The sequence below is a fragment of the Rhinoraja longicauda genome, chromosome 33, assembly GCF_053455715.1.
Source record: "Rhinoraja longicauda isolate Sanriku21f chromosome 33, sRhiLon1.1, whole genome shotgun sequence".
NCBI lineage: Eukaryota > Metazoa > Chordata > Chondrichthyes > Rajiformes > Arhynchobatidae > Rhinoraja > Rhinoraja longicauda.
In genome coordinates, this window is record NC_135985.1 from 16477214 (window position 1) to 16500477 (window position 23264).

General features: G+C 41.9%; 1 protein-coding gene across 2 annotated transcripts in view; it reads left to right on the forward strand.

Annotated features, from left to right (window-relative positions):
• Nucleotides 1-10355, forward strand: part of morf4l1 (mortality factor 4 like 1) — a 47382-nt gene extending 37027 nt beyond the window's left edge. For both annotated transcript variants that reach the window (XM_078427252.1, XM_078427253.1), the window contains 4 exons: nucleotides 2336-2427; nucleotides 4648-4820; nucleotides 5671-5755; nucleotides 8573-10355. In XM_078427252.1, the coding sequence (XP_078283378.1) occupies nucleotides 2336-2427; nucleotides 4648-4820; nucleotides 5671-5755; nucleotides 8573-8657 (435 nt within the window). In that variant the 3' untranslated portion in view covers nucleotides 8658-10355. The remainder of the gene's footprint in view (nucleotides 1-2335; nucleotides 2428-4647; nucleotides 4821-5670; nucleotides 5756-8572) is intronic.
• The last annotated feature ends 12909 nt before the right edge of the window (nucleotides 10356-23264 follow it).

The window sequence follows — 23264 nt, forward strand, 5'->3', positions numbered from 1 at the left end:
TTTGTATTTTTTACTCAAGGTTCCAACATCTGCAGTTCCTTGTCTCATAACGTTCCGCTCATTGGGGGAGGGGACGGGATGGACACGACTTGCATTTTGAAACCAACCGTAATATTAGACTGTGTCAGTCTAATACCAATGGAGGCTTGAGCTTAGTACCTAGTGTTTCTTTTGTCAGGGGTCAAGAATGAAGTTGACTTTGCACAAGCTATGATCAAAGCTTTTATACCTCTAATGGGCTTTCCAGTGAGGGAGAGTAAGTTCAATATGTTGTTGAGGTTGGATGTGTGGGAAGTAGGTAGTGTGTGAGTGTGTATGAATGATCGACTGTTGGGCATTGATATCGCTGTCGAAGTCAACGTGCATGGTCCCTCCCTAATGGTCTCTTGAGCTGCATGATGCTTAGCTGTTTTACAGGACAGAGGCTCTTAACCCTCAACTGTATATGGATGACATTTTTTTCTCTTTGGAAAGATAGTGAAGGAGATGGGTTTTCAATAATGTGTACATCGTGTTGGAACTCACCACGTGAATATGCTCCAATAGTTCCGATCGTAGTTCGGTAACTTTAGAGCATAACATTTTCATTTTTATACTCAATTGCAAATATTTTGTCGTAAATTGTTGTAGCCTGTTTCTTTCTGAGCACAGGAAATTAATAATTTCATTCAGTCAAGTATGGTAAAGCACTTCGGACGGACAGATGCTATTAGGGCAAAGAGTAAATGGCAAGGAGCATGGAACGTTGATGTTCACCTTGGCATGCAAGTCCAGACCTCCCTCAAAGTGGGGATGCGCATAGATAGGCATTTGGTCTGCTTGCCTTCATAGGCCAAGGCATTGACCTACAAGAGTTGACATGTACAAGACATCGGTTAGCCCATACCTGGACTATTGTGCACAGTTTTGAACACAGTAGAGGAAGCATGTGGTAGCAACAGAGAGAGTGCAGATACGATTCACCAGGATGTTACTTTGAATGGCAGGCTGTAGCAATGGGAGAGATTGGATAGATTGTGCTCATTCTCACTAGAACATACAAGGTTGAAGAGTGACCTCGTGGAGGTTTATAAAATTGATGGACATAGGTCGGATCGATAGTTAAAATCTTTATCCCAGGGCAGGGAAAGAGCACAGGTTGAAGTTGAGAGAGTATAAATTTAAAGGAGATCTGAAGGGGTTGTTTTTCACACACAGGGTAATGAATATTTTGCTCAAACTGCCAGAGGAAGTAAAGGAGGCAGCTTTCAGGAGACTTGATTTACTTATTCACAAAATGCTGGAGTAACTCAGCAGGTCAGGCAGCATCTCGGGAGAGAAGGAATGAGTGACGTTTCGGGTCGAGACCCTTCTTCAGACTTGATTTACTTACCCTTGTTCATGCAAAATCTCCCCATCAATTTGTCAAGAATAAAAGTTGGTTACATAAATGCAAATTCCTTCAGGAATTATAGAATATAAGAGTAGCAGCTAGTAAATTTGAATGATGGCCAGTCTTCAAGTAAAAATGTATATATATATATGAAGTTATTTAAAAGATTTGACATGACAAATCTCTTCAATTGACATTTGTAACATTATCAAACCATGTAATGTAAATTGACACTTTAAAGCCATCAAAACTAGTTATTCAAATAAGGGATCTTCTGATTCTGCACCATTGTAATGACACAGAAAGACAATAAATACATTTTAATGTTAATCAGCATTCATTGAAATTGGTTGTTTCTGACTTGCAGAAAAAGTAGTTCACAGACAGTTGTTGGGATGGATCCCTTGTGTAACCCAGAGACTCGCTGTACTATTATAACGCTTAAAAGGCATTTGGACAGGAATGGCTTAACGCAGGCATTTGGAATTGGCATAGATTGGTAGCAGGGTCCACAGAGATGAGGTGGACTGTATGAGCCCTATTCTCCGATTCTAATTTCAGACACATTTCACTTGCAAGATGATATAAAAGTGCAACATGTTGTTTGCAATTCCTTGACATTTTTCTTTGTGTTCCGCCTATTAGGTAACACGTTTGAGGCATTGTTCGTAAACATTATCCACTTTTTTTACACATGTTGTAAAACTGCATTGAGTTTTGACCATTGTTATTGCACTCTGCATCGCGGAAAATAAATATTGCTCTGGTTGGATAAATAATAGATGCGATCGGTGAACTACAAATTTGTTTATGGTTAGAATTTAAAATGTATTTGCAATTAATTTGTAGAGTAGATTGTTACTTTTAGTAATTGAGAATGAATGTTGCAGGTTTATATTGATCAACATTCATGTATTTGTAATATGGCTGTCCATCCTAACCAGCAATTATATGTCTTTAAAGCTGTTTCACTTGCCTGCCAAAAAGAATGTTGACACTGTTCTGGAAGAGTATGCTAACTACAAAAAGTCACGTGGGAACACTGACAATAACAAGTGAGTGTGTTTATGTTTGCTGTCTTTTAAAACTTTAAAATATGGAGAAGCTAATACTGGAATTTTCATTGGGATTTCATTGGACGGCACGGTGGCGCAGCGGTAGAGTTGCTGCCTTACAGCGAATGCAGCGCCGGAGACTCGGGTTCGATCCTGATTACGGGCGCCGTCTGTACGGAGTTTGTACGTTCTCCCCGTGACCTGCGTGGGTTTTCTCCGAGATCTTCGGTTTCCTCCCACACTCCAAAGACGTACAGGTATGTAGGTTAATTGGCTGGACAAATGTAAAAATTGTCCCTAGTGTGTGTAGGATAGTGTTAATGTGCGGGGATCGCTGGGCGGCGCGGACTCGGTGGGCCGAAGGGCCTGTTTCCGCGCTGTATCTCTAAATCTAAAAACAATCTAAAAAAATCTCTTGAGAGGCTTGACCTTAGCTCCTGATTTTACCTGCCATGGTAAGGATAGCATTCTTGAAGATCGAAAATGTCTTTTGGCAGCTTGAGATGCTCTAAAGTGGCTGACCCATTAGGGTTGACAATCGGTGACCATGAATCTGTTCCACGTCTCCACCTTGGATGAATGGTTTTGCTTGAAAACAAACAGAAAATGGATGGTTATCTCTTTGTTTTTAAAAGAACCAAAAATGCTCTTAACTTTTAGCAGCCCAGAGAGCATCTGAGTGAGTAATAACATTTCATTTCAATGTTCTTTCATCAGAACTAAAATAAGTGTGTAGATATTATTACTGTCAAGATATCAGTGGATCACATTCTATTGGTATCAGATACTGGAAGCAGCATCAAGTCTTAAATGCAAACATGGCTGTTCTTTTACCTTGGAGTTTGTTTACTATACTAACCATATCCTTTGATTCTTCCATTAATCTATCTCTGTCAATTCCATTAATATCTCACACTCTGTCTTTTGAATTACTCAGTCACAACCTTCCTCCAGAGCACTTGTTTTCTTGATCTCTGGTTCTACACACCAGAACTGCAATTACCTTGTCAAACACTTCAGAATTCTGTCGTTACCATAAGATAGCGTTTGTTTGAGAGTCGGCACAGAACATTTCTGTATACTTCATGAAGACCAATTTTAAAAATGCTCTTAATTTCTCAGCCATTCTTTATTTTCCCATATTGTTCTGATTCAGCCGCTTTTATCTTTTATCTTTGCTTCATGCTTGACCATTCTCCTATTTGGATTTCCTTCGCTTTATCAATGCTTTGTCCCTCCTCTACTGAATTCCTTGGAATAAAGGAACAGCTGCAACATTCTGATCAGTTCTTTGGGAATTGTTGGCAACCAATGTGGACCTTAATGGATTGGATTATTTTTAATATCGGAAAATTAGAAAACTGGCCAATTGACCCCTCCCATGTGCTCCAATTTTTAATAATATTTTGGATAATTCAATCTTGGCTTCAGCATGACTTTCATATGTCCCTTTGCTCTAGTTTAATTTGAATGTTTGTCAATCTCCATCTTGAATGTAATATAATGGAATTGCAGATGCTGGTTTATATTAAAGATAGACACAAAATGCTGGAGTAACTCAGCAGATTCGGCTGCATCTCTGGAGAAAATGGAGGTGATATTTTGAGCTGGTACCCTTCAGACTGATTGTAGTGGGGGGGACGGGACTGGATACAAAAAAAAACCAGACACATTTTAGATAACTTCTACAAACACCTCTCTTTCCTCTCCCCCCCCCCACTAAAAGTAGATTAACTAGTTCTAAAGTTCGCAATGATGTATCCATCTTGGGCTTGCACCACTCTAGCCTACAATTAGCTTATCGGAGAACCTCCTTGCCTGAGGTCATCTGTTGTTGGCCCCGATTTGTCCTGTTTTTTAAAAACTCACTTTCAGTTTTTGCTGCCCCCCACACATTGCAATCAGTCTGAAGAATGGTCCTGTCCAAAACGTCACCTGTCCATCTCCTTCAGAGGTGCTGCCCGACCCGCGGAGTTACTCCATTTTGTGTGCATCCATCTTGGATCTATTCAGTTACTCCACCTTTGCTGTTCCTTGGGGTGGTGAATTCCAAGGTTCATGAACCCTCTGATAATAAATTCAGGAAAATATTCTCTCTCAATCTACCCAATAAGACGATGAAATTTCATCTTGGGTTGCTCTGGGACCTTGATTATTTCCAATGATAGAAACTGATTGTGGCATTCTCCTGGTTGGTCAGTTGTGATTTTTCATTTTCAGGGAATATGCTGTTAATGAAGTAGTTGCAGGAATAAAGGAATACTTCAATGTGATGTTGGGGACTCAGCTGCTGTACAAATTTGAACGTCCACAATATGCGGAGATCCTGGCAGATCACCCTGATGCATCTATGGCACAGATTTATGGAGCACCACATCTCCTTCGATTGTTTGGCAAGTTTGATTAACTTCCTGAATCATTTTTTTCTGTGCCGAGTCTTCAGAGTTTTGTTCCTTCATTCTGCAGAAGCTGGAGATGTTGGGGATAGTTGCAATCCTCTGTAACCCAGTTTGATATTTCTCATTTGAAAGTAGGCAGCTCGTTCCACATACATACCACCCTCTGTGGAGAAAGTTGCCCTTCAGAAATGAGCAGTGAAAGAAAATCAAAAACATCAGGTGCAAGAAACCTGATGTAAAAATAGAAACAATCAACTTCGTCCTAGTTGCTTCTTGCTGAACCATTTTAGAGAACTTTGCGATCACTTGGTCAAATATATATGTGACCGAGTGAGTATCGTTGTATTTTCCACAGTAAAATATGTCCATTATGCTGTTGCCAAAGCTTTGATGTGCGAAGATAATAGCACTAATAATGGCGGCTTCATCAGAGAATGATGCACAGAACAGAGCTTGCAGAAAACTGAAGGATGACTTGACCCCTTTTATTTACAAAAGGATTTGATCAAGTGGTTGCAGGGATATTTCAGTCTGAAGGCAAAACTAAATCAAGGGACTGTAAATATGTGGGTACTAAAAATCCAGTCGGAATTGAGGAGATTGCTAACGCAGAGAGTGCTGAGAATGTGGAGCTTGCTGCCAGATGGAGTGAATAACAAGCATTTAGTTAAATATTTGAAAGAATTGGAGACACTGAGGTGTTATTGAAGGTGGCTTTTGTGAAGCATGGGCTAACTGCTTTGATCAGCCCATGGGCTGACTGCTTTGATCAGCCCACTTCTGTTCTGTGAATGAATACTATAACAATACTTTCTTCTAAAGTCCAGCTTCTGTCTCTCAACAGTGCGAATAGGAGCAATGCTAGCGTACACACCTTTGGATGAGAAGAGTTTGGCCTTGCTGCTAAATTACTTGCACGATTTCTTAAAGTAAGTAAAATTTCAAAATACCCAAAGCCTTTAAAAATATACACAAAATGCTGGAGTAACTCAGCGGAACAGGCAGCATTTCTGGATAGAAGGAATGGGTGACGTTTCGGGTCGAGACTCTTCTTCAGAGAGTCTGAAGAAGGGTCTCGACTTAAAATGTCACCTATTCCTACTATCCAGAGATGCTGCCTGTTCCACTGAATCACTCCAGCATTTTGTGTCTATCTTCAGTGTAAACCGGCATCCGCAGTTCTTTCCTACGCCTTTAAAAATGTAGTGGATAATGGGGTGAATGCTCTTACAGCCTAGCCTGGGTAACATATATAGGAAGTTGTGTGGAATGTCATCATGACAAACATTTAAAGTCTGGACTGCATACCAGTGAAAATCTTGAGGGAGGTAATGCTGGGAAAATACTCGGGTCATCTGGAGAATGAACTGTTTTTACCTTGAAGTTTTTATCAGAAGTGGAAGATATCAAAATTTTGAACAAGTACAGAATTTAGCAAGGGATTAAGGTTTGGACTGTGGCAGTAAAGAATACACATACAGTGTCTGTGATGAAGTGGTAGGTTGTTGGGATTAAGGGGAAACAAATGTATTTTAAGTCATAATTGTATCAACTTCTATAATTTCCTCTGCAGCTCATTCTAGCTACAGGCCATCCTCTGAATGAAAACAATTGTGCCTGAAGTCCCTCTTAAATCTCTACCCTCTTGCCTTAAACCTCTGAACTCTATTTTTAGAATCCTCTACCCTACAGAAAATGCTGGGTGCTAACACTTTATTCATGCCCCTCCTGATACTGTACACCTCAATAAAGTCACCCCTGGGCCCCCTACCTTCGGGAAAAAAAGTGCCAGCCTAAATAACCTATGTCTGCAAGCCCAGGTAATATTCTGGGGCATCTCATCTGATCCCTTCAACCTTAATGATATCTTGTAGCGGGCGACCGGAACTGCGCACTATGCATCATGTATAGTCTCGCCTATGACTTGTACAGCTGTCTCGTAATGTGCCAACGTTTATACTTCATACCTTTCCCAATGAAGGTAAGTGTGCCATAGGCCGCCTTCACCATACTTTCCACCTGACGGGCCAATTATGGTGCACCTGTATTCCCAGAGCTCTGACCTGCAACACTCTCCAGAGCACTGCTATTTACTATGTAAGTCCTACCAAAGTGCAACGCCTCACTTGCCTGAGTTAAATTCAAGTTGCCATACCTTGGCCAACCTTCCCACAATATTTTATTAATGTAGATAATAAACAACAGCGGACGCAGCACTAAACTCCTGTGGCACACAACTGGTCACAAGTCTCCAAACAGAAAAACAGCCCTCCACAGCTATGTTATGACTCCTTCCTCAGAGCCAATTTTAAATCCATTTGGCTAGCTCGCCTTGGATTAATTTCCACCTTCCACACTAGCCCACCATGCGGGACCTTGTCAAAGGCCTTACTGAGGTTCATGTAGATGACACCCTCTACCCATCTCAGTGATTTTCTGAATGACCTCTTCAAAAACCTCATCAGATTTGTGAGATATGATGTCCCACGTGTAAAGCTGCGCTGATTGTTCCTAATCAGTCCATTCCTATCCAAATCCTGCTACATCCTATCAGTAGGTATCCCCTCCAACACCCTTCCCAGCACTGACATCAGGCTCACCGTACTATAGTTCCCTGGCTTGTCCTTGCTTCCCTTAAATAACAGTATATTAGCCACTCTCCAGTCTTATGGGACTTCTCCTGTGCCTAAAGATGACGCCAATATCCCTGAAAGGGCCCCTGCAGTTTCCTCACCAGCTTTCCACAATGTCCAAGGATGTACTTGGTCTGGTCCTGGGGATTTATCCACCTAAAATTGCTTTCAAAACCACAATATCTCTTTGGTCTTTTGTATTGATTGAAAGCATCACAACACCTCTGCTTCCCTTTCTTGGCTACACAAAGACGACCATGCTGATCTTTAAGGGGAGCTCCTCTGCTCCTAGCCACTTTTTTACACTTGATATGCCTGCAGAATCTGTTAGGATTTACCTTTACATGCCAGCTCCATTTCACGTCCTATTTTTGCACTCCTGTTTGCTGCCTTGAATGTACAAAAATAGGGGATCTTTCACAAATTTGCCTGCCATCCATTATCTCTGGCTCCACAGCCTTTTGTGGGGAGGGCTGGAATAGTTGAGAGGTGGAGGATTTGGGGAGCACCCGACTTGCACAGAAATTGGAGGTGCAGTGTAAATGTGGGCTGAATAGAGTCCATGTAGACCTTAAATTGCCAATATATATGACGCAAGATTAGCGTATTTAAAGCTGCCTCGAGCAAACTAGATTCAGGATACGAGTATATTTGAGCATTTTATGTGTTCATAATAATGAGCAAGTGGAAAGATGATTTCACTTTTAGTGAATTTAAGATCCAAAGATACATTTACAATTGGTTTAGTTACTGGCTTCACTCGGGACTAGGAATTGCATCCTTTATGATTGGATTGGTTTGCAGGGGCTAGGCATTGCAGGGAAGTTGGATGATCATTTGAGTCAGATCCTTGTATCTTGGGGGTCTCCATTAGAATTTCTGAGCTATATCATTCCAAGTGTTCCTGCAGGGGTTGTTTGAAAAAAAGCCCGACTCTTTCAGCGGCTGAAGTTGAACTAAACTCTGACAGTTTGTTGTTTCCTCTTTGAGAGGTTGGGCTTCCAAAGAAATATGGAGAATATAGGGAAGGCAAATTGGGGTGTGACTAACCATCTGGGTAACTCTGAATTGTTATTCGTAACTCTATTTTCTTCAATCCCACGTCATTTTCAGGTACTTGGTGAAGAACGCTTCAAGTCTCTTCAGCCCAAGTGATTATGAAGTGGCACCACCAGAATATCATCGAAAGGCCGTGTGACTGTGCTAACTGTAATTTCACTTTTTGGCAATGATTTCTTTTTGTATTTAACTTTTTTTTGTACAGGTTATTTTTTTTAACCAATTTGAAGTACAGCAGTTGTTGCCATTGGTACCTGCAGCAATGAGGTTCCAAATGTAATTTGTAAACCATTTTAGTAGACTTTTACCATTGATGGTTTTTCATCCTCTGGTAGTCTTTTTGGCAAATGGAGTGTGGGTAGTGGAGCCAGTGTGGAGTAAACCAGATACTTTAATTCCTGAATGGTTTGGTTTTATCCTTGGATACAAGCATTAAAGAGTTCTTAATCATGGTTCAGTTGTAAACATCCAGTTTATGTTTATTGGTTATATCATAGCCCTGGTTTTTGGGCTGATAAATTAGTTTGAACTTGGGTTCCATGATAACTAAGAACAAGTTTGTAATTTTTCAGCTCTTGATGATACAAGGAGGTGGATTTTAACTGTATCATATGCTGCATGGGGATTTTTATCCATTTGTGGAAAATGCGTTTGACAGTAGGAATTTTTTTGTTTGTAAAAATGCACAGTCGAGTGCTTAATACAGATGGAAAATGGAAGCAATTTCTATTCCAACACTTTCAACCCTGAGAAGGAAGAAAATTCCTGTAAAAGTGAGCTTTGAAAAAGCTAATTAAATTCTCTTGGCAGGAAAGAAGAAACATTTTTCTTCCTCCTTGCCTGAGGGTGCTGATCTGACTGGGGTGCAGCAACACTCCACGTTTTAAGCAATGTTCTGGCATCGTTCTGCGATAGCCGTTTTTCATGTGTGAACCATATGTGTGAACACAACAAGCTCTGATGTCATTAAACAGCATTCGATTCAGAACCCTGTCTGACAGTCTGCTCTGGCTACTTGGGTTAGAAACCATTCAGCCCAGACTGGGACTTCTTCCTTGTTGTGGAGGTCAAGACTACACTCGGGTAGTCTGTACAACCCACAAGCTCATTGGGGAAGGGTGATGTATTGTTTCCTCAAATTTTGTACAGAACTAACTTGTGTTGAAACTTTTGCTGGTTAATCAGAGTTTACTTTGCTGAAAGTCTTACGATAGTGATGCAGCTAACAGCTGATGGACTTCCTCGCCAATCTGCACAGGACTACAGGGAATCACAAAAGCATTGTCAAAAGCCTGTGCACAGCAGTGCGTGAGTGGGACAGAGCAGCCTAACCATATACAACTCAAGAAATCTCCATTCCTGCACAAATTGTATATAGAAAAGCCTTTGTGGCACCAATGACAGAGTGATATCACCAGGAAGGACAAAGTGCGAGATTCTACCAGAGAAATATATTGCCATCCCTGGTACATTGGCTTTGTACAGGAAACAGAGCTGTCACTCTCCTGCGTACCATCAATAAATGGATCTTTTTGGGAGTCGAGTTTCCAAAGATGCAGTTATGTAAAATCTTCTGTTTTTTTAGATTCTTATCTGCATTTGTATTTGATAATGTACAATATTCAAATTCATGTTCATTTTTATACAACTTGTTACAAGTAAACCTGTGGACTTTTCAAAGTCTGTTTCTGTTCATTGAAGACTGGGCAATTCTAAGAACTTGTACCTGAGAATGGAAGGTCCAATCTGATGCTCACTTTCAAAACGCATCAGAACTTGATGAGACTTGCCTGTTGTTTGTGTACATAAATAAAAACTGCATCCTTGTGTTTGTATATTCCAGTAAAATGTTGAATGATGTTTGGTTTCATGAGTGCTCTTTGTAGCCTGTTGGGTGATGAAAGGAGTGTAAATGTTCCTGGGGAGAAAAGAGGTGGGAGTATGCCCTGGATCAATTCCAATAAGATCATCACTGATCGTCTGACTTGCCTCCACAGACTCTCTGGACTCTCCTCTCGGTTCTCATGGTGCGTAAACATTTGTTGTTGCTGAAACTTCACCATATGGAATATCTGAGGGTCTATAGCTGCTGTGGTAGAAGGTTCCGTAGGTTCACAGCCCTGTGGGGCTTCATGTGCAGGAAGGAGCTGCAGATGCTGGTCTACACAAAAAGCTAGAGTAACTCAACGGATCAGTCAGCATCTCTGAAGAAAAGGAATAGGCGAGGTTTTGGCTCAGGACCTTTTCCCCTGTGAACCTTTTATTTGTTGTCCTACAGCAGAGAGATCGGCGCTTCAGCCCAACTCGTCCATAGAATTTATCCTGTTGAACCCTCCGAGGATTTTATTTTGGAGATGTTTTGTATAATTGTGTGAAAGAATGAATCTGTACGGATCTTTATTGTGATTGACTGTGGCAGACAAGATTTACTTGTCAGATTTTGTTAAGACTCAAAAGTACACCTCTTGTTGCACTGATAGATCTCAACAGGTTAGTTAATGTTGCATTTAGATATTAAAATAGAATCACTTAAGCTCTGCATTTTATGGTTGAGTTATGAGCTGTAATCCTATCCTTGGAAACAGTTTAAAACACAGACTAGAGTACTGGATGCTTAATCTGTAATTGCAGATTAAGTTCCGAAACAAGAACTCCCTTGTTTCTGCTATTTAATATCAATGTAGGCCTATGGACCAGAGGGAGGACACACCAAGCAAATGATGCCATATTGTTCTCCTAGAATATAAGATAAAATTATTTAGGAGGGAACTACAGGTGCTGGTTTAAACCGAAGATTGATACAAAATGCTGGAGTTACTCAGCGGGACAGGCAGTATCTCTGGAGAGAAGGGATGGGTGATGTTTCGGGTCAAGACCCTACTTCAGAAAATTGTCTCTTGTTGCTTTGTTCCCAGATTGCTTTTGTCCATTTTATTTAGATATGTGTAAATGTCTGAGCAAAATGCAATTGAAAGCATAAGCCATTAACATTACCTCTTGCAATGTTAGGAAATCCCATACTAATTGAAGTGGAATCTATTTTGGGGTCATCTTGCATACTGTCAGCTTCCACAAACACCCCAATGCAATAATGAGTAGACCTTGGCATTTTGATTATTTATTTCTGAGCCAATGTCATTAAAAACAGATAAGCGTGCAGGTACAGCAGTAAAAAAGGTAAGAGTGCAGTTACAGCAGGCAGTGAAGAAAGCTAATGGCATGTTGACCTTCATAACGAGAGGATTTGAGTACAAGAGCAAAGAAGCCCTTCTGCGGTTGTACAGGGCCCTAGTGAGACCACATATGGAGTATTGTGTGCAGTTTTGGTCTCCTAATTTGAGGAAGGACATCCTTGCTATTGAGGCAGTGCAGCGTAGGTTCACGAGGTTAATCCCTGGGATGGAGGGACTGTCATATGAGGAAAGACGGCTTGTATTCACTGGAGTTTAGAAGGATGAGAGGGGATCTTATGGAAACATAAAATTATAAAAGGACTCGACAAACTAGATGCAGGAAAAATGTTCCCAATGTTGGGGGAGTCCAGAACCAGGGGACACTGTCTATGAATAAAGGGGAGGCCATTTAAAACTGAGGTGAGAAGAAACTTTTTTACCCAGAGAGTTGTGAATTTGTGGAATTCTCTGCCACGGAAGGCAGTTCACTGGATGAATTTAAAAGAGTTAGTTCGAGCTCTAGGGGCTAGTGGAATCAAGGGATATGGGGAGAAGGCAGGCACAGGTTACTGATTGTAGATGATCAGCCATGATCACAGTGAATGGCGGTGCTGGCTCGAAGGGCCAAATGGCCGCCTCCTGCACCTATTTTCTATGTTTCTAGATTTGTCGTTTCATTTTTTAAAGTCATTAGAGCAGTGAAAGGATATTTAAGTATGTCAGAGTTGTGTACCGTTTATGCAAAAAAAAGAGCATGCGGAAAAATAGATATTTAACTTCACCCAGCTGCTGTAACTCGTCCCACAGCAGGATCTGGTTATATTGTCCAGATGAGCGCATTGATTTAGTGTTGAAGGGGTGATGGTTTAATAGACACTATCGTTGTAATGATGTTGTAGACTGAAGCTGTGTCCAACTATCCATTGTTTGGCTCATTTGAGTGAGGCCTATTTAGAGTCTGAGTCATACAGCAAGGAAATGGACCCTGTAGCCCAATGTGTCAACCCAGATCCCCCATCTATGCCAGTCCCATTTGGCGTGTTTGGCCCATCTCTCATGCATGTATCTGCCCAAAGGGCCTGTCCCACTTAGGCATTTTATTTGGCGACTGCCAAAGTCGTAGCAGATCGCCGAAATTTTATTTTTCCGACGACAATGCCGAGTCAGGTGGAGATTACAGCGTCTTCGGAAACATCGCGAAATTCCCACGCTGTCAATGCTTCTCCGGCGTCCTAATTTTCGCTGAAATCACTGACAAGTCGGTAAGTACTTGAGAGTTTTGAACTATAACATCTTGTATGGGTTCCTTAAAAACTAAGCTTCACTAACAAGGCATAAACTGGATTTACTTCCAATTTACTAATAGCAGTATTAAAAATAATAATTTAAAAAGTGATTAAGTGGATTTTTGTGAAAAGTGTGTGGCATTCTTTGAAATTGTACGGGAGATGCATATCTGGTTTTTGGGTTGCATATCTGGGTTGGGAGCCCACTTTAAATGTAATCGCTGATGCCCATAAACATCGTGAAAATTCCCACGCTTACCTGATCAAACTCGCCTCCAATCTACCTGTCAAATGTCCTGACGGTAAATAAATTGGTTAAACGCAAGCATTTTATGGTATTTGGAAATGACTTTACTAATTTTAATATTATGTGCTTCTAACTGCATCTAAGAAAGCCTAACAAACCTGGGGACAGCAGGCGACAGCGCCCACAATAATCAACGATACCTGCCGACAAGCCAGCGGTTGCTGAGAAATTTCAAACCGGATGATTTCTCAGCAACGCGCTGAGATCCACTATGATTTTTGGTAGACTGCTCAAGATCATGACCGCGACATCCCGACGAACTGTCGGCGATAGCCTAGTCGCCAGCAGTCGCCTTAAATGTTATTGTACCTGCCTCAACTACTTCCATTGGCAGCTACATATATCATATCACATTAATTATGTGAACTTGAGGACACTGTACAATTACCAAGTTTGCTGGCAAAACTGTGCTGTGAGGAGATGGAAATAAGGTAGGACAGTCTTGTCTACTATAAGCTGTTCATAGCGTGTAATGATGTGAAAGTCAGCACAAAGAGGACTTGCAGTGTGTCAGGTCCAACTGGTCCGACAGCCCCATGCTTTCAATGCAATTTTATTTCTCCAAGCTCTTTTTCTAGTGCTTTTCTGAACAGCCAAATTCAGTCTGCCTTCTCTATTCCCCCAAGAAAAGCATTCCAGACCCCAACCGCTTACCACCTAAGGCAAATTTTCCTTGTGTCAATTTTGGTGGTTTTGCCGAAGGTAAACACAAAATGCTGGAGTAACTGCGGACCAGGCAGCATCTTGGGAGAGAAGGAATGGGTGACGTTTTGGGTCGAGACCCTTCCTCAGACTGATGTGTTTTGCAATCATTTTCATGGCATGTTCATGTTTCTTGACCACTCCACTAACGGGAAGTGTTTCCATCTACTTGCTCCAGACTGTTCATGATTTTCAATACCTTTATTGGATCAATTTTCAAAATCCCTTATTCCAAAAATCTCTCTAGCCTATCCAAATAATAAAAACTCCTAATCTCTGGAATCATTCTAATAAATCTCTTCTGCACCTTCTCCCTCAGGTCTTCCCTAAAGTACAGCGCCCAAAACTGGACTCTAGACCAGGACTGTAGATTACGAGCTGCTGTTCTACAATGTTTGTCGGGGCTTCTTTGCCTATATGCCTCTATTTATAAAGCCTGGAATCTTGTTATTTTAACTTCTTTCTCAACCTGACCTGCCACTTTCAACAATTCACACAAATACATCACAATATGTGTGTTTTTGTACCTCTTAGAATTGTGCCCTACAGTTTATATTGCCTCTCCTCATTCCTCCTCTTGAAATGTGACACCTGACATTCCTGTGTTGGAAGGAATGTACTTGACATGTTCCTTTGGTGTAGACTCTCCTGTGATTCTGATTTGCTTTGAGCAACAACAGGTAAGACTGCTCTGCCTGAGATCCAGTTTCACCACTCATTGCCGTTCCCACCTACAGAATGCCGGATCATGTTTATATTATGGTCTTGCTCTGTGCTTAGTATTCTTTTGCCATTTTGTGCCACAATCAGTCTATCTACGCAAATGTAAAGGTTTGCTTTTAATTCTCACCTTGGTTTGTTGTGACAGAATAAGTCGTGTCTGATTCCATTACATTTTGTTGTTGGAAAATGCATTGTGTGATTGTGTCCATTGTTCCAGAGACCTGACCTGATATTTGCAGAGAGGTTATATACTTCAGTGTTAATCTGGCACATGGTGGTTGAATTGGTCACAGACTTTCTATCGTGTCAGATGGCTTTTCCTCAGGATGAATTAATGGTTGCCCACTTCCTCTGCCGTAGGAAAAAGCACCAAAGAGACTTGGGATAAAATACTGGGGATTAAGATTAAAATCAAGCAGCAAATTGATATGGTGCCACATATGAGGCTGCTAAGGAAGATGAGAACCCATGGTAACAAAGGGCAGATACTAGTATGGATACCCGTGTTGGCTAGATGGCAGAGGACAGAGTGGCAATAAAGGGGGCCTGTTCTGGTTGGCTGCCGCAGCTAGCACAGTTCTGCAGGGGTTGGTGCTGGGGATGCTACCATTCACGTATATTAATGATTTGGTCGAGGGGATTGAAGGTTTTGTGGCCAAGTTTGTGGATGATATGAAAATAGGTGGAAGGGCAGTTAGTGTAGAGAAAGTAGGGACTCTGCAGAAGGACTTGGACAGGTTAGGAAAGTGGGCAGAGAAGTGGCAGATGGAATATCCCATTTGTAGCAAAGTGTGGAGTCGTGCATTTTGGTAGTGGGAATAAATGCAGAGACTATTTTCTAGATGGGGCGAGAATCCAGAAATCAGAGGTGCAAAGGAACTTGGGAATGCTGGTGCCAGATACCCAAAAAGTGCATCTGCAAGTCGAAAGCAAGTAAAGAAAGTAAACTCAATGGTAGCATTTATTTCAAGAGGGCTTGTGTACAAAAACGGATGTAATGCTGAGGCTCTATAAGGTGCTGGTCAGGCCACATTTGGAATATTGTGAGCAATTTTAGGCACCAGAGGAGGGGCTAGAGGAGGTTTACAAGAAAGATCCCAGGAATGAGTAGGTTAATCTATGATGAGCGTTTGTCGGCACTGGGCCTGTACTCGCTGGAATTTGTAAGAATGAGGGGGACCTAATTGAAACATACAGAAAAGTGAAAGGCTTGGATCGAGTGAATGTAGAGAGGAAGTTTCCACTAGTTGGAGTCTATGACTAGAGATCATAGCCTCAGAGTTAAAGATGTTCTTTTAGGAAGGAGATAAGGAGAAATTTATTTAGTCAGAGGGTGGTGAATCTGTGGAATTCTTTGCCACAGAAGGCTCTGGAGGCCAAGTCAGTGGATATTTTTAAGGCAGAGTTAGATTCTTAATTAGTACAGATGTCAGAGGTTATGGGGGGGAGGCAGGAGAATGGGATTAGGAAGGAGAGATAGATCAGCCATGTTTGAATGGCAGAATAGACGATGGGCCGAATGGCCTAATTCTACTTCTATCACTTATGACCTTAAATCTTTTATAAAAGGGCAAGTTATCAAAATCTTGCAGACTGCTAACTCATTTTATCAGTGATCTTAGATCACTGGGCTGTCAGTTATTTACTCATTGATTCTTAATTGGCTAATTGATTGAACCCAGAAAACAGAAGAGTAGAGGTGTTCATCAGCCTGAGCGACTGGTGCCATGGAACATTGGCCCAAATGGAACATTGTTTTATTAATATTTTCAGCTGAGAAAAAAAATTACTTTTGAAATAAAGCAGAGCTCAACAGTGTAAACTCCAAGGGATGGACACAAAAAGCTGGAGTAACTCAGCGGTCAGACAGCATCCCAGGAGAAAAGGAATAGGTGACGTTTCGGGTCGAGACCCTTCTTTAGACTGTGAAGAAGGGTCTCAACGCGAAATGTCACCAAAGCCTTTTCTCCAGAGATGCTGTCTGACACGCTGAGTTACTCCAGCATTTTGTGACTATTTGGTATTAATCAGCATCTGCAGTTCCTCCTTACACAATCTCCAAGGGAGGCTTGGATTATGAATCAAATTTGGATATGGATCACAATGTCTCCATGCGGTAAAATGATCTGAATGGGGAAACTCAACGTGGAGAAATGAAGAGGGGACCTATATGGGTTTAAACAATGTTCAGGAAGGATCTGCTAGTTGGCAGGAAACAGTTGGCTGGGTCTCTCCAGTCTCTGGCCAGTGATTTTATGATTTGTGACAGTACCACACAATGCAGTCTTCAAAAAAACAAGAATCCTCAGAAACCAAGGCACAGATTTTAAGAAAATCTGACAGTTTCCATTCTAGAAATCAGACCCGTATGTTAAGAGTTTAAAAGGTTAATTGCAAATGACATCTTGTAAATGACAAATCTTGCTGGCAAAATTCATTATTGTTGGTGGCTGGTCTTGACAATGGGCTCAGCTACACATGACAGGTTCGCCTGATGTTCTTACTTTCAGCAACGCCATATATTTGTATCAGAACTCAAAAGTTGCAATTTGCAATGGAGAAGGCCATTCAGTCCATTCAGTCTGTCCCAACAGGAGCAATACGATTACTAATTTCAAACAAAATCTGGCAAACAGTTCAGTGATGCAGTCGGTTTATGAATCAATACCAGGAGGATGTGTCCAATATACGAGACAATTTGGGACACATCCCATGCCTGGCTGTATTGTATTGATGGAGGTCGCAGTCAATTATTCCATAATTGTGTTGTTCCCTCAGCACCCACGGCATCAGAGTACAAGCAAGTCAGCTTAATCCCAACGGACTGACGATAGGCAACTTCCTGCATGGTGGAGAGCAAACTGGATCAATTAGTCATTTTAATACCCGTCCAATCCTTTGTAAATCTATTGGAGATGGAAAAGCTTGTGATGCTGTAGGGTATACAGAGGGTGTAGGTAAGGTGATGTATATCCTGGAGGAATCACAGCATTGAAGTAGAGCTTTAACGAGACACATCAACCTGAAGCTGTCTCTTCATCACACCAAAGATAGACACAAAATACTGGAGTAACTCAGCAGGCCAGGCAGCATCTCTGGAGAGAAGGAATGGGTGACATTTCTGAAACGTCACCCATTCCTTCTCTCAGGCAGATGCTGCCTGGCCCGCTGAGTTCTCCCAGTATTTTGTGTTTGCATCTGCAGTTCCTTCCTATACTATTCATCACACCTTGTCTATGACACTGCATGCTACCTTATCACAAGAAGTAGCAAGTGTTCTGTAATTTTTTGCAAACCCTGAAGTGATAGTAAATCTTAACTCCAGGTGGTGATGTGTGAGCCAGCTTTCTCGGCATCTCAGTGCTCTTCTGCAGAATATTCTCTTCACCTTGTCAGTTGTCAGTGGGGAAAGATGACCCGCATCAACTTAAACATGCAGGGGGCAGCAGATCACACAGTAAGTACTCAGACCAGCCCTGAACTCTACAAATGCAGTCATAACATGTATCATTGGAGCTCAGGCATGAGCAATTGCACTGTTGAATGTGATATTAACCCTAAAACAGGATTATTTCAACCGATGGTGTTAAGAATCTTTAAATTAACACCGCACGCTTATTTTTCCCTAAAGAGAGTTAATTTGGGCTGAGCTGCTATCTGCTAGGAGTATAGAAGAGCAAAAGGGGATATGATTGAAACATGGATACTGAGGTGTAATGACAGGGTGGGTGTAGGGAGAATGTTTCCTCTTGTAGAACCCAGAAATAACAGGTCACTATTTAAAAACTAGGTTCTCCCATTTAAGGTAAAGATGGGATGATTTCTTTTTTGAGGATCATTAGCCTTTGAAACTTCCTAAAAAAAAAAGGCTTGGTGCAGAATCTTTGATTAAAGTTAGAGATTTTTGATTAGCATGTGGGTAAAAGGTTAGATGGCAAATGTGGAGTTGAGGTTACAATCAGATTGGCTGTGCTCTTATTAAATGACAGAGCATGTTGAACAGTATGGAGATGTGGCAGAGAAGAAGGTCTGAGGCCTGGATTAGATCAGTCATGAAGATATTGACCAGCAAGTCAGCTTTGAGGGTGTGCAGACATTGGGAGGCAGGAGATTGAGTTCCATTGCTATCCATGTACCTGTCCAAATGTCTTGTAAAAATAATTGTACTCGCCTGTACCATCTCCTCTGATAGTTTGTTCAATATATTCTCTACCCACGGAGTGAAAAACATCCCTCCGATCCTCTTAAATCTTTCCCCTCTCAGCTTATACCGACACCTGACGCTTCAAAAAAGAATGCGAGTCCATCTTATTCATGCCCCTTAGAGTTTTACAAACTCAGCTGCCTTTGCTCCAGGGAAAATGGCCCTGGCCTATCCAGCTTCTGTGATATATTAAGCAGGCCTGACAGTGGAGTAAGTCTCGGTCCAAGTCATGTTTGCAGCCTATCAATCATTTACTCTGACGAGCGTCACGATTGCAAGCTCAGTTTTGTGTCAACCTGCGGAGAATTCCAAAGCTTCACCGCCCTCTGAATGAAGTTTCCCCTCAGTCCTGGATGAACCAACCTTTTATTTCAACAACTGAACCACGCGTGACATGAGGGAAACCTTTCCAGGGATGATAGGGTCTGGAAAATACTGGGGAAGTGGGGGAAGCAGTGATGGCATATTCAAACAGTGTTGGGAAAGAAGCTGGATAAGCTCCTGAAAGGAAATAATTTGTAGGGAAGGCAGGATGTGGGGTTAGTGGGATTGCTGTTGTGTGAGCTGGTATGGACAGAGGGGGGTGGGGGCGAATGGCCTCCTTCCCCAAGGGGAAGATTTGGTGATTCAATGGCCCCCTAATTGGAGATTCTCCAAGAGGGGAAACAGATTTTCATTATTTATCCTATAAATTCTGCGAAGAGATTTATATATTTTAACAAGATCATCTCCCAAACTACAGAGAGCATTGTCATTCTCCCAATGGACCGGTCACCTTGTAGTATCCATTGAAGGTATTTATTCATAAAATGCTGGAGTAGGTCAGGCAGCATCTCGGGAGAGAAGGAATGGGTGACGTTTCGGGTCGAGACCCTTCTTCAGACTGATGTCAGGGGGGCGGGACAAAGGAAGGATATAGGTGGAGACAGGAAGATAGAGGGAGATCTGGGAAGGAGGAGGGGAAGAGAGGGAGATCATTTGTATTGTGTTCACAAAGGTATATAACTGATTGACCAACAACACACCCTTTATTGAGGAGACAAAAGACTGCAGATGCTGGAAACTGAAAAAACAAAATGCTGGAGGAACTCGGCAGGTCAGGCAGCACCTGTGGAGGGAAATGGACAGATGATGTTTCAGTCTGAGAAGGCTGCTGACCATTTGCCCATTTCATCCACAAATGTTGCCTGACCTACTAAATTCCCCTACCCTTTAGTGAATGCAGTTAGCACTCATTGAACATCAGTGGGTGGCACAGCAATGTTGCAAACAATTCATACCACATTGTGCATGCAGTTCTTGAAAGCATATTTGTATTCATTTATAAAACACTTTAATTTTGAAGCCCAGTAAACCATCATTGCACCACCTCTAAACCAATAATATGCTTTTAAATTGAGATCCAAATTGTTTTTAAATATATAAACAGAAGGAGGAAATGAAACAAGTTTTAACTGCATGGAAAGAAAGAAGGAGCAGAGAGAATAAAAGGAATGGGAGTCAGGAAGAGAGAAAATAAGGGAGAATATGTTTCTCCGCTTTTCTGGTCATTTCAGATTTGGGTAATCTATTCAACAGCTCCCTTCGGTCATACCTTCATCACCTCTCAGACAGCATCATAACTCTTGTGTCACCTGGGCACCACTATCCTCCAGCTTTCACAGACCTTTGCATTTATTCCCTCTGTCCCTCCCTTCCCATTTATTCCCTCTGTCTCTCCCTTCCCATTTATTCCCTCTGTCCCTCCCTTCCAATTTATTCCCTCTGTCTCCCTTCCCATTTATTCCCTCTGTCTCTCCCTTCCCATTTATTCCCTCTGTCCCTCCCTTCCAATTTATTCCCTCTGTCTCCCTTCCCATTTATTCCCTCTGTCTCTCCCTTCCCATTTATTCCCTCTGTCCCTCCCTTCCAATTTATTCCCTCTGTCTCCCTTCCCATTTATTCCTTCTGTCTCTCCCTTCCCATTTATTCCCCCTGTCTCTCCCTTCCCATTTATTCCCTCGGTCCCTCCCTTCCCATTTATTCCCTCTGTCTCTCCCTCCCCATTTATTCCCTCTGTCTCTCCCTTCTCGTGTTGTCCCTCCCTCCTTCGTGTGGAACTAAAATTTGCTCCATATCTAACTTTTGATGGAAGATCAGTCTCTCTGTAACAATGACCCTGTAAAGCTGTAACATTATATTCTGCACCCTGGTATTTTTCTCTTTGCTCTGTCTATTGTACTTGTGTATGGCTTGATTATACACATAGTATGATTTCTGTTTCTGTCTTCTACTGCACAACCGCCAACAGCTGGGCTACCTCGTGCAGGTTCTGCTCGCGTGGGCACTGGTTGCAAAAGGGTTATTTAGATTTTTATGTGGGCAAGTTTGGTGAAATGATCCATGTCCAAGTTGTCGAGCTGTGACTTGAAGAGTGACAAGGTTGGTGCACATCTGGTGGTGTCGGGAAGGTTGTTCCACTCTGGGATAGTCCATGGATACAGTGACTGTAGGGAGCTATTTTTGTTTGCTCTAATTCTAGTATAAATGAAGTGACCTGAGGACTGTCTTGTAAATTTCTGGGTATTGGATTGAGCAAAGTGAGATATGTTACTGGGGATGATGCCATGAGTCTCTTTGTAGACAGTACATAAGTGGCTTTGGTGCATCTTGACTCCAGCAACTCCCAACCAAGGCGATTTAACATATCTGAGATTGACTTTCTTGAGTAGTTGTCGCATACGAACCGTGCTGCACGCCTCGGAACCTTGTCAAGGATGTCAATGTTATTTTTTTGGTGAGGGTCCCATATTGTCTGGCAATATTCCACCAGTGGGCGGACAAATGTTTTGTACGCTACCTCCTTTGTTGGTTCGTCACAACTGGATAAAGTTCTCCGGAGAAGGCCCCAAGCTCTGTTTGCTTTTGTGGCTATCTGGTTTATGTGTCTGTTCCAGGCTCGGTCAGATGTGTCTGTTCCAGGCTCGGCCAGATGTGTCTGTACCAGGCTCGGCCAGATGTGTCTGTTCCAGGATAGGCCAGATGTGTCTGTTCCATGCTCGGCCAGATGTGTCTGTTCCATGCTCGGCCAGATGTGTCTGTTCCAGGCTCGGCCAGATGTGAGTTCAACTCCCAGGTATGGGTGGTGATGAACCTCTTTAAGCAGGTTGTCTCCCATCTTGTGATCGGCTTGTCTTTATGAGTAACTCTCATAGAAAAGCATTTGGTGTAGTTGAAACCCATTTGCCAAACGGTTTCCCAATTGGAAAGATTGTTTATGTCATTTTGAAGAACCTTGGCATCTTCAGCAGCTTTGATCACTCGAGACACAATACAGTCGTCTGCGAAGAGTCTCACTCGTGAAGACAGGTTATCGGGCAGATCGTTGATGTAGATCAAGAACATCAAGGGTCCCAACACCATTCCCTGTGGCACGCCGGACGGACTCAACTGGAGATTGTTGTGATGACTCACTATCTACTTACCATTAATTGGGTAGCACACGCCAAAGTTGAAAATAATAAACCAAAACTAACAACAAGGTAATTGAGCTGAAATGTTAACTATTTCTACTGGTGCTGCTTGACTGGTAGGTATTTATAAGATTTTCTGGTTTATTTCGGATATCCAGCATTAAGGATATTTTGCTTTTGAAAGAGAGAATTATGATTGGCCATAGAATTATTACTTCAATTAACAGTTCAGAAGACAGGGCCCGTCTTAATTACACATGGAGAGCTTATTTACCAGGCAAAAAGGGAAACGTTTTAATCACACACTAATTACATGCAATTTGTGTAAGCAAATTAGCATATTAAACTAATATAATTCTCTGTGATTGTAAATAATACTGCATCTTGAGAAGGTAGGCTATTAGAAACAATGTTAATTGAGGATGTTTATTGGAAATAAATTGCGTGTCTAATTGATTATGGGAACGGTCTATAATTCATTGTGGCAAGCACGGATAAGCTGTTTGGCATCAGCCACACATCAGCAAGTAGGGAATGGTGATCAATTTATTTCCTCTGTGCAGCCTCAAGGTTTTAATTTGAATGCATCTTTTACATATCACCGTACACAGCAGAATTCCTGCTTGTAGTGCAGGAAGGAACAGCAGATGCTGGTTTACACCGAAGATAGACACTAAATGCTGGAGTAACTCAGCGGGACAGGCAGCATCTCTGGATAGAAGAAATTGGTAATGTTTTGGGTCGAGGCCCTTCTTCAGACTCTGGTTTCGACCCGAAATGTCACCCATTCCTGCCTGTCCTGCTGAGTTACTCCAGCATTGCTTGTGCCAAGATGCTGTAGCTCTCTGTTAGATCAGGAGCAGGACAATCAGCCTGTTACGTTAGAACCCCATTACCTG